Source organism: Pocillopora damicornis, chromosome 2, assembly GCF_964200805.1.
Source record: "Pocillopora damicornis chromosome 2, jaPocDami1.2, whole genome shotgun sequence".
In the NCBI taxonomy this organism is placed as follows: Eukaryota; Metazoa; Cnidaria; class Anthozoa; order Scleractinia; family Pocilloporidae; genus Pocillopora; species Pocillopora damicornis.
Genome location: NC_142671.1, coordinates 17120754 through 17135585, shown reverse-complemented (window position 1 = coordinate 17135585; position 14832 = coordinate 17120754). Strand labels below are relative to the sequence as shown.

Below are 14832 nucleotides of genomic sequence, written 5' to 3'. Positions count from 1 at the left end.
CCGGAGTCATGTGCTTCGAAAGGTAGTTAATCATGGCCGTGTTGCAACTCAGAATATCGATAGTCATAATTATTACAAATATTTTTATCACATGATGTATTCGTACTCATGACTTCTAAGTTTTGTAAACCCTTATATGCCGTGTATGTTCTGTGCTTTGTCAATAGGCTATAGATAGAAATTACAGATACAGTTTCATTTAAACGATGGGAAACCATAGTAACGAGGTAAAAACTTTGGTATTTCGTTGGTTTCAGTCGAGCCTTATCGGCCAGAACGAAAAGTGTTCGAAATTATAGGTTTTTGTACCAGGTTGATTAACTTTTGTATGCAATTTCCAGTATGTAAGGGTATAAATAAATATGATCATTTAACAACGAGGGAAGGTCAGTCCAGCGTCCTTCATGACCTCGGGCCGAATATTTCCCTGTCGGACCCTCCCTTATGATATATTGTAACACATACCGCAACAAATCTTACCTTCCTCAGTCCCTTTAGTCTTCATAAGCTCTGCAACAAGAAGCCTCTCAGTACTGCCGTCATCCATGTTCTTGGCAAGCCAACGCCCACACGAAAATCTGCGAAGTACGAACTAAGTTACTGTGGAAACATTCAACAAATTTAACACTAGGACAAATACGGATCCTACAATTCAGAGAAAGTCGTGCTTACCTATAAATATGCGAAGTCACTTCATTCTTGACTATGATTTGTTCAATGAACCAGCCTGGGCTGTAACCTTGGAACATCAAGGAAAATAAATTAGGATTAGGTCATTCCAAAAAAAATTATTTTTGGGAACTTAAATACACACGAATAAGAGGTCAACGAAAATAAATGCAGTCACTGCCAACACTGGAAACAGGCTACAAACAACTCACAATGGTTTGGATTTCACATCTAAGCGGCAACAAAGGTTTTTTGAACCAATCACAGAACGTATCCAAGCAAAACAATCTGACAAAAAAATCGCTCTAAAATCTGTTTTCTCCTCATAGCAGCAAAAGAAAGGCAGCAAACATTACGTGGCTACATGGCGTTCCTTTAGCCTGGTCGAAAAACACTCATCCCTGTGACCCTAACCCTTTCACCCCTAAGAGTGACCAGCATCCAATTTCTCCCTGCTATATCTCCCCTGAATCACACATCAAGGTCACTGAGAATAAAGGAAATGATCATTAACTAAAGAAGCTCTTGATTGTTAGACAAATTCTCCTTGTCAGCACCTTAGGAAATGTATGATGAACAGTATGGAGAATATGCATACTGATATTGGGGTGTAAAGGGTGAACCAAACAAGGAATTGGGATGTAGTGAAAATACCTTTATATGGGTGTCGTTGTGTTCACTAAACTGTGGAGTTATTTCTAACTTCTCCAAGCGAGAGGTGGATATAATGCAAGTTGGAATGTTTAGACGTCAGAAGACTTATGATGCATGAGGTGAATACTGTGCCATTTATCTTACCAGTATTATCGTGTCCTATCCTGAGTGTTGTCAACACCCCCAAGTTAGCATGCTGTTGAGAAAGAATATTGATAGCTTACTGCAAGATACAAGATCTACAGAACATGCCTTTCTTGAACAACGATGGAGATGGCGAGATCAATCTAGTGTTGGGGTAAAAGCGATAAAAATGTAATCGTGTTCATGCGCAAATGTGTTCTGAATGGGAGCGTTATGTCAAGGGCTCAAACGCCTAGAGGGTTGTGCAAGGCTGTATAAACATCAATACAAGCTAATTTTTCGAGCGGTGGTTCAGTTCCAGGATGTAAAAAGCTAACTACTCTCGTTTTTGCTTGTTAAAAGTGAATCAATGTAAATAATTTACTCCCTGGCATAATCAATGCAATTCTCTGTAAGCAAATTCAAACCCTGAGTCGCAATAGCTGTTTTTTCACCTTGTTTAGTTCCGAAATTGACGCAAAAGTAACTCGCAAGTGAATTCCTTACCTGAAATCTGAACTCGTTCTCATTCTTGGGTATGTTCATTACACCTGTATCTGCAATGCTGCCGGCCAGAGTCATCCACGACTGCGCTGTTGTGGTGCTACCACCCAGTTGCTTACCAGTCTTAATCACCACCTTATATGTAATGGCTAAAGAGCAATCATGAAGAAAATCGAACAAAGAGACAAATACACAAATTAAAACAAAACACGTGATTAACCTGTGAGACCTCTGCATTACACTTTCTCGTCCGAGATCCCTGGGAACGTCTAAGGCTGGGACAGAGTTAGGGTTGGCCGTGCGGCCATAGGACAAACCTGAACAGCCTTTAATAGGTTCACAGAACTAAAAAGTAGCTTAACGTTTATGGATTTTGACCGACAATCTTAGTTAAAGCTCTTAAAATACCACTTACATTCTTGTTTGTACTGTACAAGATTTACTATCAGTAAGAGATTTACTATTCGTGAGATTCTGTTTTTGACAGCAGACGTACAACCTTAGTTTATTTGGCAGAAGAAAACTGAATGAAATAACAACCTGTATTTTGAAAACCATTTGTAAAACAAAAGAAGTCAACAGCAGTGAGAGAAAGAAGATGATACAGGAACTGCTCCTTTTCTTCTTCTGTCCGCAAGAAGGCATAATCTTTGTACCTCTCTCTGTTGAAAAGCAAGGATGAGAATAATTAGTGTCAGTATTCACTTTCTTAAATTGCTTTCACTCAATGTAAAGAGTCTTAGTTTTACTTTCGACATTTTCTCAAACACACTTAATGATAAGGGACATTCACTTTCTTACCTCAGAAGATTTGTATTTGACAGCAGTTGCTTCAAGTGCCTGGAGATAACCTTCTTCTCTAAAGCAAGTCTTTGAGGTAAAGAATAAAACAGAAGTATCATAAACATGAAAAGGACAGAAACTTGGTTCTAAATTGCGTGTTTTTGAAGGGAAAGATGAAATGACTGATGCTAACATCCAGGCCATACGTTATGCTCACCTGATCCATGCTCGAGCATGTCCGATGTCAGTTTTGATTTCAGCCATACCCTGCACGTGGCTAGTGGAAACAAAAAAATTATCATACATTGTACATACCAAAAAATGCAAAGCAAAAAATTGTTCCGAACTTGTCTGACTAAGGCGCAAATAACCAAGTACGCCGTAGGGCTGCGGCTAAAAGCTTAGCTATGGCAAAAAAAATAGGAGGGCAATGCGCGCTTTTCTTTTTGTGGCAATCTAACAACTTAGTGAAGTGCTGCGTTGAAGGTCAACCAAAACATTCCTGTTTTATCTCTTGCAGTTTCAGACCGCTTGAATAATTGTGGGAAACATTTGCCATATAAGGATGCTTCCCCAAATATTAGAAGCAAATTTCTGGCGTAGATCTCTAAGCAAAGTAACACAACGAACACAACGAGATATCTAAGGAAATTGAACGGATGCTTCTTGTCAAATTTATTCAGCAAAAAGATGAAATGATGGTAAGAACGCAATTTAAGGCTGGTTATCTGGAGCCCTAAGCAAGTCCGTTGAAATACAGGTATTCATTGTGTACAAGATGCACTCAACAACTCGATAATAATCGCTGATGTACAGATAATATACCTCATGTCAGCTAATATTGAGCCAAAAGTGGATTGCTGTTCTGACAGCTGAACAGACTGCAGCATTTTTGCGATGTCAGGTGATGTGCACCTCCTTCTCAACTGACTCTGTTTGTCTGTGTCCTTGTTGGCTAAAATAACAAATCAAAAGAGGAATTTTAACCGATTGTAGAAAACAATCTGTGATTGGTCTCAAAACCTTGCGCCAGCCTCTCCAGGTAAAACTTACACCAATCGTGACTTAGTCATTCGCGTTTTTTCGCATTTCAAGCTGTTTGCTTAAATTTGGTTCATGTTGTCACTACCTACATAAAATACACCTCTTTACACAAGTATCATACCTGTCGAGGGTGAAAGACTATTGGTGTCTTGACTGTCTACTATTTCCTCTTCTAACTCTTCACATTCAAGCTGGAAAGCTAACAAGTGTGACCACACAGCTGATTTACCCTAAAATTAAGGAACAACAGAATTTCCTCAATATTATCAATGTTGGACCCTCTTTCAAAATGGTGGCCAAAATAATGAATGTTATCATAGGTGAAAATATTGTACATTGCTACATGTAGATGTGGTTCACACAGAAAATTTCAACTCAATGAAACTCTCCTTGTTATAGAAATGAAAACCTATAGATGTCCATAGTATACACCCTCTACCAGGCCCTCTCCTCTTTTCAAAGTCTCCCTTTTCTCTAATAAGCTACATCCTTGGTTTTTAGCTTGGGAACTACAATTTAATCCACACGTTTTTAATAAACTTCCACCTCCCCCCCCCGTCTCTAATGAACCTTTCTCTCTGATTGATCCAATTCTACTAAGCCCCTGTCTGGGAACCTTGCAAATCGAGAGCTTGTTAGAGAAATAATAGTATTTAGTGGAGTTTAGGATTAATGGAGTAAAACAAATAGTTAATTAAAATAGGTTATAATTAATGAAAACCACTTAGAGTATGTTTATTTTCTGGTAGAAAGATCGATGATATTTATGAAGGAAATCCCTGAAGGTTTTTAAAATGAGTATATTTACTTTGTATTGTTAACTAAAGCTACAAAGCCCAAATGAATGAGAGAGGGGAGGGGAGGTGGAGTTGAAGCTTTAGACAAGTGGTTCAATAGACGGGGGTCCCAATAAAGCAATGGGGATGGAGGAATACAAGTATTTATGTTGAATGCAAGCAGTGGTAGCTTAAAGGCAATGTCTAGACTGTACCTCTCTTGTTTGCAGACCATGGCTCCAAATCCTTTCCACTAGATCACACAAACTGGCTATTAATGTATTCTCTTCCACTCCAGACACATTTGCATCAGAATGTCCAAGATCCACTGCTTCTTGTCCCATCTTCTGCACCAAAATTTTTTTTGTCTGAAAATAGTAATAGGGCTTTGCAGGTAAGAGGAGACGTTACTTATTATAAAGGCAGACAAGAGCAACTATCAAGAATTTGTGTTTTCAAAACCTCAAGTGCAGGTGTGAAAGGAGCAACACCCCCAAATCATTCAGTGGACTGTATAAAAAAAATATTTCTCACAATGATAATACTACTGCTACTAATAAAAGTAATAATAATGATAATAATAATAATAATAATAATAATAATAATGACAGTAATTGTATGAAAAAATGATGATGATAAAAGTAGTAAAGATCAAAACAATTATTATAATGATAACAAAATAATTTGTCATATTATATACTTGGTCACTTCTGATGTGGATAGCAATGTCAGGACTAAAATCTGGAGGTCTTTTTTAAGTTATGAGCTACATTTGTCAGATAAGATGCTTTGTAAATAATCAGACAACCTTGCTTGAAGAAGGCAAAGAGCATGCAGTTGAAATGATTTGATCCATGTTGGAGGTGACTGCATCATAAAACAATTACACTTATTACTATGTGTCACGAGAATATACACACATAACTCCTCTTTTTAATAGCTAAGGGTTGCTCACCAATTAATGGTCTCAATACACATTTGCAGTACTGATACTTTTTACCACAAAAGTACAGAATTGTATTGTAAATTCTCACTTTTCCCAATCCCAAATTCATGCACCGAGGTAAATTGCTCCAACCAAAATTCCAAAATGGTGAGAGTACAGTTAACAATAACAAAGTAGTAAAACCTTTTCTTGTTTATGAATTAAGGTGAACCTTTACCTTCTGCTTGCATTCCTTTAGCAGTTTCTGAATAAAGCCAGTTTGAGTTGACTCCAAAGCCATGTCTCCAAATTGAGTATTTTTAGCTTTAGCCTCCTGCATATATTTCTTACAAGAAAAACACACTTTGATTAAAATTTTAAAAAAGTATCCACCAAAGTTTCTTTAAAGGGTAATCCAAAAGTAATTCTCAAGGGCACACTAATTATAAAAAAAAGATTAAACTATTTGATTTAGAAGCGGAAAATGTACATAAAAAAGATTTCAGGAGTTTATATTATAACAGCGCTTGATAAAAAGGGTCAACACAACATTAAGCAAAAATTCTCCTCAATATAGACATAAAATAGATGAAGTTTAGGGAATAAGTTAACACAAAATCAAAGATTCACCTTTGAGGATTTATAAAATATCTTTCAAATTAACGTCTTGTAAAGTAGTGAGTCTAATTAACGATTTCTATGCATAAAGGAAACACATTACAGATTTTGTAACATCAGATAGATGTCAGATTAGATTTATGTATCATTATTCTGCTTCTCACAGCTGTAAAATTATTTGTCACCACTTTATTTGGGAGTTCGATGCAAATAAAAAAAAAATGTTTTTAAAGAAGTGTAGCTTCATCATTCATTCAAGCTACATGTACCAAAGCACACACAGAAAATGTCTGGTAAGTTAAGATACCTTTATGCTTGTTGCCAGTTTGTCTCTCATCTTCTTTCCATCCTAAAATTACAAATAACTGACTTTGTGATGAAATTCCAGGTGACATGAATCAAGTACATGACTTGTATGTAACTCTATCAAGTGAACACAGTTTTGCTCACACTATATGGTTTAACAGTAACCAAAATTGCTTTCACTTTAGAAATATACCTCAGACAAGACATGTATGAGTTGGTGAATAACATCCAATATCAGGTCAACATCAATGACCTTATGACATGATATTGTGCATTCTTATATTGAGTGTCACCACACCTCTTATCAAAACAAGACAGTAATATTATTAGTGTTTCTTGTCACGTCATCCATATGAAATAAAATACATTCAAAAGCATATAATAATCTAATTTGTAAATGTAGATAACACTAAAAACCAGCTACAGAAACCCTACTTGTGATAAAAAGCACATCAGTTATAGATGTTTGTAAATACAGTTCATCCCAGTATTGAACATTGTGTTACTGTGTAGCTTCATTTTTTAAATGTTTAAAATATTTCACCATTTAGTCTGTCACACAACTCATTAAGCATGTCAGGTAACAAACAAGAAAACTGCAGCAGAATAACACTCCACCAAATTTTGCAAATTTTTCAGCTGAACCTATGTTTGGGTTTCACTGAAGTCCAAGAAACCAATCAACCAGAATATGTCTTCATGTATCTTTACTAAATTGAATATAATTACAGATTTTCTTGGAATCATCATTCTCTTAGAAAAAAAACAAACAGTGTAAACTATATACATGTAGCATGATAATGAAAAGCACAAGAAATACATGCATCTTTGACAGACATGTAGGTTTGAGGTACTTTGCAAATTTCAAACTGTAAAATTTGTGTAAGTGATAAAAAACAAAAATAATTGTCCTCTAGAATGTAGTTTTGAAAGACAAATGTGTTATACCTGGGTGGTATTGAGAAAAATGTGTTCAGATTGCTGCTGTTGCCGACTCTTTTTTCTCCATTTCACTTTGGACTGATGACCACTACAAAAAATAAAAGTTTTCACAAAGCACATATAAATAATTATAAACAATTATCATAGTTGTCATTTTCAAAATTACAAAAAAGTGAAAACATAGTAGACAGTATGTGAAAGAGATAATCCATCCAAGAAAATTACAATTTCCTATTGGAAAATCTTCACATTTCACTTAGAGTAAACTCTCTCCATTCCTATTTGCCTTTACTAACTGTACTTACTAATTGTAGACATGTCACAATACATGTAATACTGAACAATACTGTAATCTTTGCAAACTTCTTAACCTTCATGTACTCTAAAAAATAATGGGAAAACTTTTCACATGTACCTCTTGGAGTTGGGCCCATCACATAGAACCTCTGAACTCAAGTTCATGAAGTAACCACTGCTACTGACTACAAGATGTACACACAAAAGATAAATTAAAAGGTTAATCAAAAAGGACCAGATAATCAATGATGTCACTAAAACATCCTATGAAAACAAATGAATGTTCTATCACATAGTCTGAATGATAAATACTGAATATTAGTATATAATATACAACACAAGTGAATAGTGCTTTTCGCATGAGTTGATTGGCCTGTGTGGAAGTGAATAGCAAGTACTATTCACCTCTGAGTAGCCAATGAGACAAAGTGGCAAGGTAACTATCCATCACTATTCACCTTCACTTGGCAAAGAATTGTTAATTATTTAAGACTGCATGCCTATTAAGACAGATGTAAAATTTCAAATTTAATTTATTGTTACCAGCAGCCATATTTTTTTCTTTTCCTATAATATAAATTGAATGAATAGGAATTAATAAGATCAGACCTTTCTTTTCTGAAATATTTAGATTATGGGGTTGCGTTGCCATGTGATCTACAGAGTTGGAACGGCGTAAGAGAACTTGAACTGAAATACAAATAAAGAAAATAAAATTATTGCATGAGTAGTTATTAAATGATGAGAGATGCCCTATACTTAAAGTTACAATGTATCTAGCCCTTATTGCCTTCTTTCAAGCTAAAAGCTCCTTTGAATACTGGAGGTGTGATATGGCACAAAAAGCTAATAACAATAATTGCACCTGTGTATGTTTACTTAAGAATAACAAAAATTTCACCATTAACTTTAAAGTAAGAGACTACTAGGAGACTATGTTTAGACATCTGAAAGATCAGAGTTAAATTTTTAGCTCATTTGCAAATCTTTTCTCCAAAATAACAATGCATGAGTTTTGTTAAGAAATGTAGTTACAGTCATGTAATGTCCAATGACATGAAGGTAAAGATCATGTTCTATGCCTGATAGAGTAGCTGAATACAAGGTACATTGTAAGAGTGCTTTGTTATTCCGCAATTCTTTTCTTCTGAATATTAATTGTTTTCATGTTTTTCTTGATATCTTTTCTTGTACAACAATAAGCAACCCCCAAAGGAGAACTTCATGGTGGCAAAAATGTTACTCTGACTAAGAATTTCATTTTAATCACTAACCTGCATTTCTAAAGGTCATGCACTTTTCATAAGAAGGTGATCTGGTGATTCCAAGTCTTGTCTTCAAATTCTCCACACGCTGATCAAACACAGCCAATCTAGGGTCTGGATCTTCCCAAGTTCCCATTATTTTCATGTCAATGAAGCTCGCAAACATCTGTGTCTCAGTAAATGGTGAAAGAAATGGAAGAAATTGTTGAGGCTGGTCAGAAAGGAAGGAAGCCTTGTCAAAGTTTTGCATTTGTTCCCTATTTGAGGTCCAATCTTCTAAGTCTTGCTTAGGCTGAATAACAAATGACTCATACTCAAGAAGAAGCTGTGTGAATCGATTGGCAAATATCTCCCTAATGGCAGTATTGAATTCATTTTTGTGTTGTTGACTTCTTGAAATTTCTTTTGCCTCTTCTCCTAGAATAAACTCATTTTCTGAGCCAGCAAATTGCTGTAGCTGGGTATCAGAAACAGATTTTTCTAAGTTTGAAGCAACTGTTGAAATCGGTGCTATTATACCAGTCCTCTCAGCAATTGCTGCAATTGCCTGCAATCTGGGATTTTTTGTAATATCCAAACTGGTAGAAGATTTAGACTTGGGTACTTTAGATTCAACTTTTCCACGAGCCTTCATTCTGTGAGACCTCTTTGGCAAGTCCTTATGTTTGATTTTCTTGGCTTCTAGAACAGGCGACCCAGAGCGGGGTGACCCTGAGCGTGGTGACCCTGAGAGTGGTGATCCTGTATGTGGTGACCCAGAGATAGGTGACTTGGATCGAGGTGATCCTTGTGGAGAGTCACAATTGCTCCCAGTTTCATAGTCAGAACTGCCATTTGCGGTTTGTGTGAAACTATTTTCTGGTGGAATTTCTAATGAGTTTTCCAAACTATTCATTCCACTTCCTGGTTGACTTAGACTTTCCTGGGGTAAACACACATTTAATCGCTTTAAAGTATCTGTCAGCTCTTCAATCAGCTCCTGCTCATCTGGAAACACAGGAAGATCTTCTGGCATTGATACAGTACAGTTGTCTATGTCAACTAAGCAGAGGGAAGCCTGAGAAAAAATAATTAAACACAGAAAGTAAATACATTTACAGTAAATGGTTTGTAGTACTCAAATTCTGCAATGTATTTTGATCAACACAAAACTTCATAAAACATCTCAGTCAAAAGGCAAATTCCACCACTGATAAAATAAATAAAAGAAATACAAATGCACCTCAGATGGAAGACACAGGTTATTTTTATCCTCTTCAGAAGCACAATAAATTCCCATAAGGAAAGGTACTGGTGCATCTAAAAAATGTGACAGAGCCGCTGGTAGAATTGGAACATACACATGTTGCCAAACAAAAGGAAAAAGAATTGCTGTCACACTCTCAGCCACCAACATAAACTTGTGGAAATCTGTTGAACAAATGATAACATTTTTAAGGTCTACATTTATACTAACTGTAAACAGTGCTTCATAGGATGTACAGTACTTTTTAGTCAATATGTTCTCTTAAAACATGGTAAATTATGACATCAAAAACATACAATAAAGGTTATAAATAACTTTATTTTAAATATTGAAAAGATCTGCCAACAATCCTCCTGATAAAACTCTAGACCTTATAGATAATAATCTTATCCCAATGGCAAAAAAGATAGCTATGGAAAAATTTCTTACCAGTACATAATTATATGATTGTTTAATCATAGCAGAAATAATCATTTCAGAGATTGAAGCTTAGCAATAACCATAAAAAATTTTACCCACATCTTACATTTGTATGCCTTACACATCATCTCACATACATTGTGCTTTTGCAATAGCAATTAGTATCGTCCAATGATATTATTATAATTAATTGAGCCTTGCTTCAAATATGGTTTTACGAAATCAATTCATAACATGAGCTTTCTAATTTAGGTTATCATGAGACAAGCTTAATAGTAACATAATTTCCAAAAACTGTTAGGTCATCTTACTTACCATTTGATAATAACAAAATTTGTTGTTCCAACAGGGTACAAGTAAACAGCTTCACAATGTTCTCAATACCAAGCAAAGTAAAAAGCTCCTTGAATGAATAATCAAACAGAGGGAGCTCATTTACACCTGGTCTTTGACAGGTGATGCTTGAGTCACAGCAATTGAACCTCATTGTTTTTCCAGGAGGTGGAAGAGGCACCTCAAACAGGAGATTATAAATGTATGATTCCAAAGGAAGTTGTAAATTTTCTTCATTCTGCGCGGCCCTCAAAATCTGCTCCAGGAAACCCTTTCCAGCAGAGATAAATGGGAATGGCATTATAATAGAGATTGATTTTGAAACTAGAAGAGTATCTTCTCTAACATTAAATGATTTTCTATTAGAAATATTGAGCATGTCAGAGCTGGTGTTTAAATATTCACTGCGATTATCTGTTTCCAATGATGCAGCACTATTATTTGTGACAAAGACTGGAGATTTTGAACGAGACCGTGATTCTGCAATGGCTAGCTCTGCATCATGCATTGCCTGTAGTGTGCCCATTGCTTTGCAGATCTGAGCATCTTTGACAATTTCATAGAATGTAAGAGCACAGCCATAAACCCTGGAGCCATCTTCACGAGTAATCAGAAAAGAGTGAAAATGTTGTTCATGACATTCAGATTCCTTCTTGAAAGTTAGTCCTTGAGGCAGGCAAAGCTGAAGAAAAAAAAGGAAATAAATGCAGGATGGATTGACACAATTAGAGAAAATCCACAGTATAAGGTCTAGTTTAACCCCCTAATAAATGGCCTGTTCCAAGGCATTCAGCACAATTATAATCAATAGTGTAATAAATGGCTGTGAATATATGCAAGTCATATATTTGAACTGCGGATAAAGATGTGAATATGAAAGTGATCTTCACAGTAATGAACATTACTTAAGCAGCAGTGAAAAGAAGGCCTGAAAAAAATTCAGGCTTGTATGGGATTTGAACCCATGACCTCTGCGATACAGGTGCAGTGTTCTACCAACTGAGCTAACAAGCCAACTGGGAGCTGGTCACTGTGTTGGTTCCAAATTAAACCCGTGAAGTGGTAAAAAAACAGCTGTAAATATATGCAAGTCACGTATTTGAACTGCAGATAAAGACGTGAAAATTCACTACTTTTCACTACTGCTTAAGTAGTGTTCATTACTACGAAGATCACTTTCATATTCACGTCTTTATCCACAGTTATGACTGTTTATGACTTGCATATATTCACAGTCATTTATTCACCACTTCACAGGTTTATTCTGGAACCAACATAGTGACCAGCTCCCAGTTGGCTTGCTAGCTCAGTTGGTAGAGCACTGCATATAAATTTCATATTTGAAAAATCTGACATGATGAAAATGGGATACAAGTGTAAAAGTTTTTGTGCATCATCAAAAAACACAGGTGATCAAATATCTTCAAATAAATTACCAGTGAGAGTAATTTTGGGAGGAGGCTTACCATACGAACAGCATCTTCATCAAAAGGATTCCATTCAACATTTGAAGGAAAGTGCATCAAAACCTTGGCTTTGTAAGAGCGCTCCAAAGGAGATATATGCAATGAGTCACCTGCAATGGACAAATCATTATCATTGTCAAAAACAAAGCAACGACTTCTTGAAAATTATACAGGCGAATTCAACTCTATAGTCAAGCCTCTGCTAACAGACACTCTTGTATGCAGATGGTTCTACTTACAGACACATGGATTTGTTTATTGTTCATGCTTTCTTGTAAGCGGACACCCCATACATAATAATTGACTCTTGGCAATAAACTTTATCTTGAATTTGTCTTGATTTTAGACAGACCAACAGAACAGTGGCAATTGGTTTTATAAAATCTTCATTTGCCCATGGGAAAGTAAGCTGCCCATTTGTTTAACATAAACAAGAGTCTGGCATGACACTCTCCTGTGAGTCAACAGACACTTTTTCCCATTACCATAGGTGTCTGCTTATGAGAGAGTTGACTGTACAAATATAGGGCATGCTACATGTTCAATACAACCGTATCTTAGAAAACATCCTACACCTATACAACATTTAACTATCTATAGCTGTATATTCTTGGACTCCATTATTGGAAACCTGCTTAGCACTTATCCCTGGTTCACTACAACTAAATTAGACTGTAGGGAACAGTGACATGACATTTGTGTCAGTTGAGGCTAAAAATGTTTTCAGGTTAAATTGAGTTCAGTTATCAAGGTAGTTTAATTCAAACAAATCATGGTACATGGCTTTGTTGTTTGGTACCAGTTTGACCTAAAATTTGGTTAAACCACAAAATATAATTTATGGTTTAAATTTCTTCTTTTTTTTTTTGGTCCCAAATTTTTAAAACCAGTTTGATTCTTATTTTCTATTTTCATCCATTTTCATAACCTGAAACTAGGGAAACTAAAAATGCAAATGGTTTGAAAAAATTTGAATCAAGAAATTATCCAAATCACAACAAATCATGGTAACAAAACAACTCTGAATTGATTCTTTTTTGGCTCTAAACAATTCAAGCCAAGGTAGTGAGACACTGTAAATCCTTTTTCAGCTAATATGTCTTTTAAGGGTGAAACATTGTGCACTTAAACCAATTGGTTGTCACCAAGAGAAACAAACACAGACTGAAATACCTTCCCTTACAAGTATATAATTATGACCAATTAATGGCAACTTATCACTGAAACGCAAAGGCTGAACGATTTTAGGGTAAAGAAGTTCACAAACTCAAATGTTACATTCTCGAAAAGCCATCAAAAATTAAATACAATGCATTTCTACTGGTTTGCAATGTCTTTAATTTACCAGCTTTACTCTGCTAGATTAATACTGCAGATATATAAGGAAACAAAATCAATGTAAATATAGAAAAAATGTAAAATAGAGTATGACTGTGCATATTAGAATCATAAATCAAACCACATATGCTAATTAAGCTTAAATAGTTTTGTTCTAAATTGCAAGCAATATACATATAAGCCTAATGTACAAAAAAAAAAAAAAGAAAAAAAGAAAAAAAAAACAAGCAAACAAACCAAAAAATAGTAAGATTTTTTTTTGCAGATGAATCAAAATGAATACTTTAGAAATTTCTCCTTTTCAAAGAACATCAAATAAAAAGCCACTGAAGCAATACAAGAACACTCGTAGGAAAGTTGCTGAAGCCAATATATGCACATTATGTTAATGTGACCGGTTTGGAAGAAGTGATATCTCATATGTCTAAGACAAATTCAAGGATTATAAAATGAATTCTAGACATATGATATCTCTGTTTGTCAGCTGCTGAGGAAACCAAGCAGTTCAACTACTATATGCGGCCAAACTAAAGTACAGCTACAGTAAATGGATTCATGAAAAATCTAAACAGATGTAATGAATCCACAAGAACCTACACGGTAGTTGTGTATCATCTGCGATTGTGACAGAAAATTTGTTTTCAAGTGGAAATTATCCATAGGAACTAAAGAACAGCCGTGAACCTAGCCATATCTTATTTCTGTGGTACATAATATAACTTCGAAAATAAATTTACCTAAGTTATTATGAAGTAAATTTTATAAACTGTACTTCTCATTTTAAGTATAAATTTAACAGATATAGGCACCTGTGATTTTACTTTTTGACTACCGTCGCTGCTTGACGTTGGGACAAAAATATATTCAAAAATAAATATGAGCTGACATACGAAGATCTAGGATATATAATTATAACATTCTAGAATAAAACTACTACTGCGTATCTCTTAACATTAAAGTTTCTAACCGTGGAGGCGTCATGAACGTTGCCGAATGTTAAATGGTCACTAATCAATAGTACTGGCACAAATCAAACGAAACGACATGTCAAAAAAACAAATCACATCTGCCTCACGGGTCTGTGACGAATCTTTAGTATGAGCACATCGAGAACAGCGAAGTA

General features: G+C 35.4%; 1 protein-coding gene and 1 non-coding gene across 2 annotated transcripts in view; both read right to left on the bottom strand.

Annotated features, from left to right (window-relative positions):
* Positions 1-14832, bottom strand: part of LOC113668718 (DENN domain-containing protein 5B) — a 31391-nt gene that overhangs the window by 16352 nt on the left and 207 nt on the right. The window contains exons 2-20 of the mRNA XM_027184676.2: positions 12372-12481; positions 10888-11587; positions 10129-10316; positions 8916-9963; positions 8251-8331; positions 7760-7826; positions 7351-7432; positions 6404-6445; positions 5717-5824; positions 4769-4921; positions 3899-4007; positions 3559-3688; positions 2951-3010; positions 2752-2820; positions 2491-2612; positions 1954-2099; positions 1468-1519; positions 673-739; positions 481-578 (exon numbers count right to left, since the gene is read on the bottom strand). Coding sequence (XP_027040477.2) covers positions 481-578; positions 673-739; positions 1468-1519; positions 1954-2099; positions 2491-2612; positions 2752-2820; positions 2951-3010; positions 3559-3688; positions 3899-4007; positions 4769-4921; positions 5717-5824; positions 6404-6445; positions 7351-7432; positions 7760-7826; positions 8251-8331; positions 8916-9963; positions 10129-10316; positions 10888-11587; positions 12372-12481 — 3432 coding nt within the window. The remainder of the gene's footprint in view (positions 1-480; positions 579-672; positions 740-1467; positions 1520-1953; positions 2100-2490; positions 2613-2751; positions 2821-2950; positions 3011-3558; positions 3689-3898; positions 4008-4768; positions 4922-5716; positions 5825-6403; positions 6446-7350; positions 7433-7759; positions 7827-8250; positions 8332-8915; positions 9964-10128; positions 10317-10887; positions 11588-12371; positions 12482-14832) is intronic.
* On the bottom strand, positions 11847-11919 carry Trnat-ugu (transfer RNA threonine (anticodon UGU)). The gene has a single exon. It is a non-coding gene; the product is annotated as a tRNA-Thr (tRNA).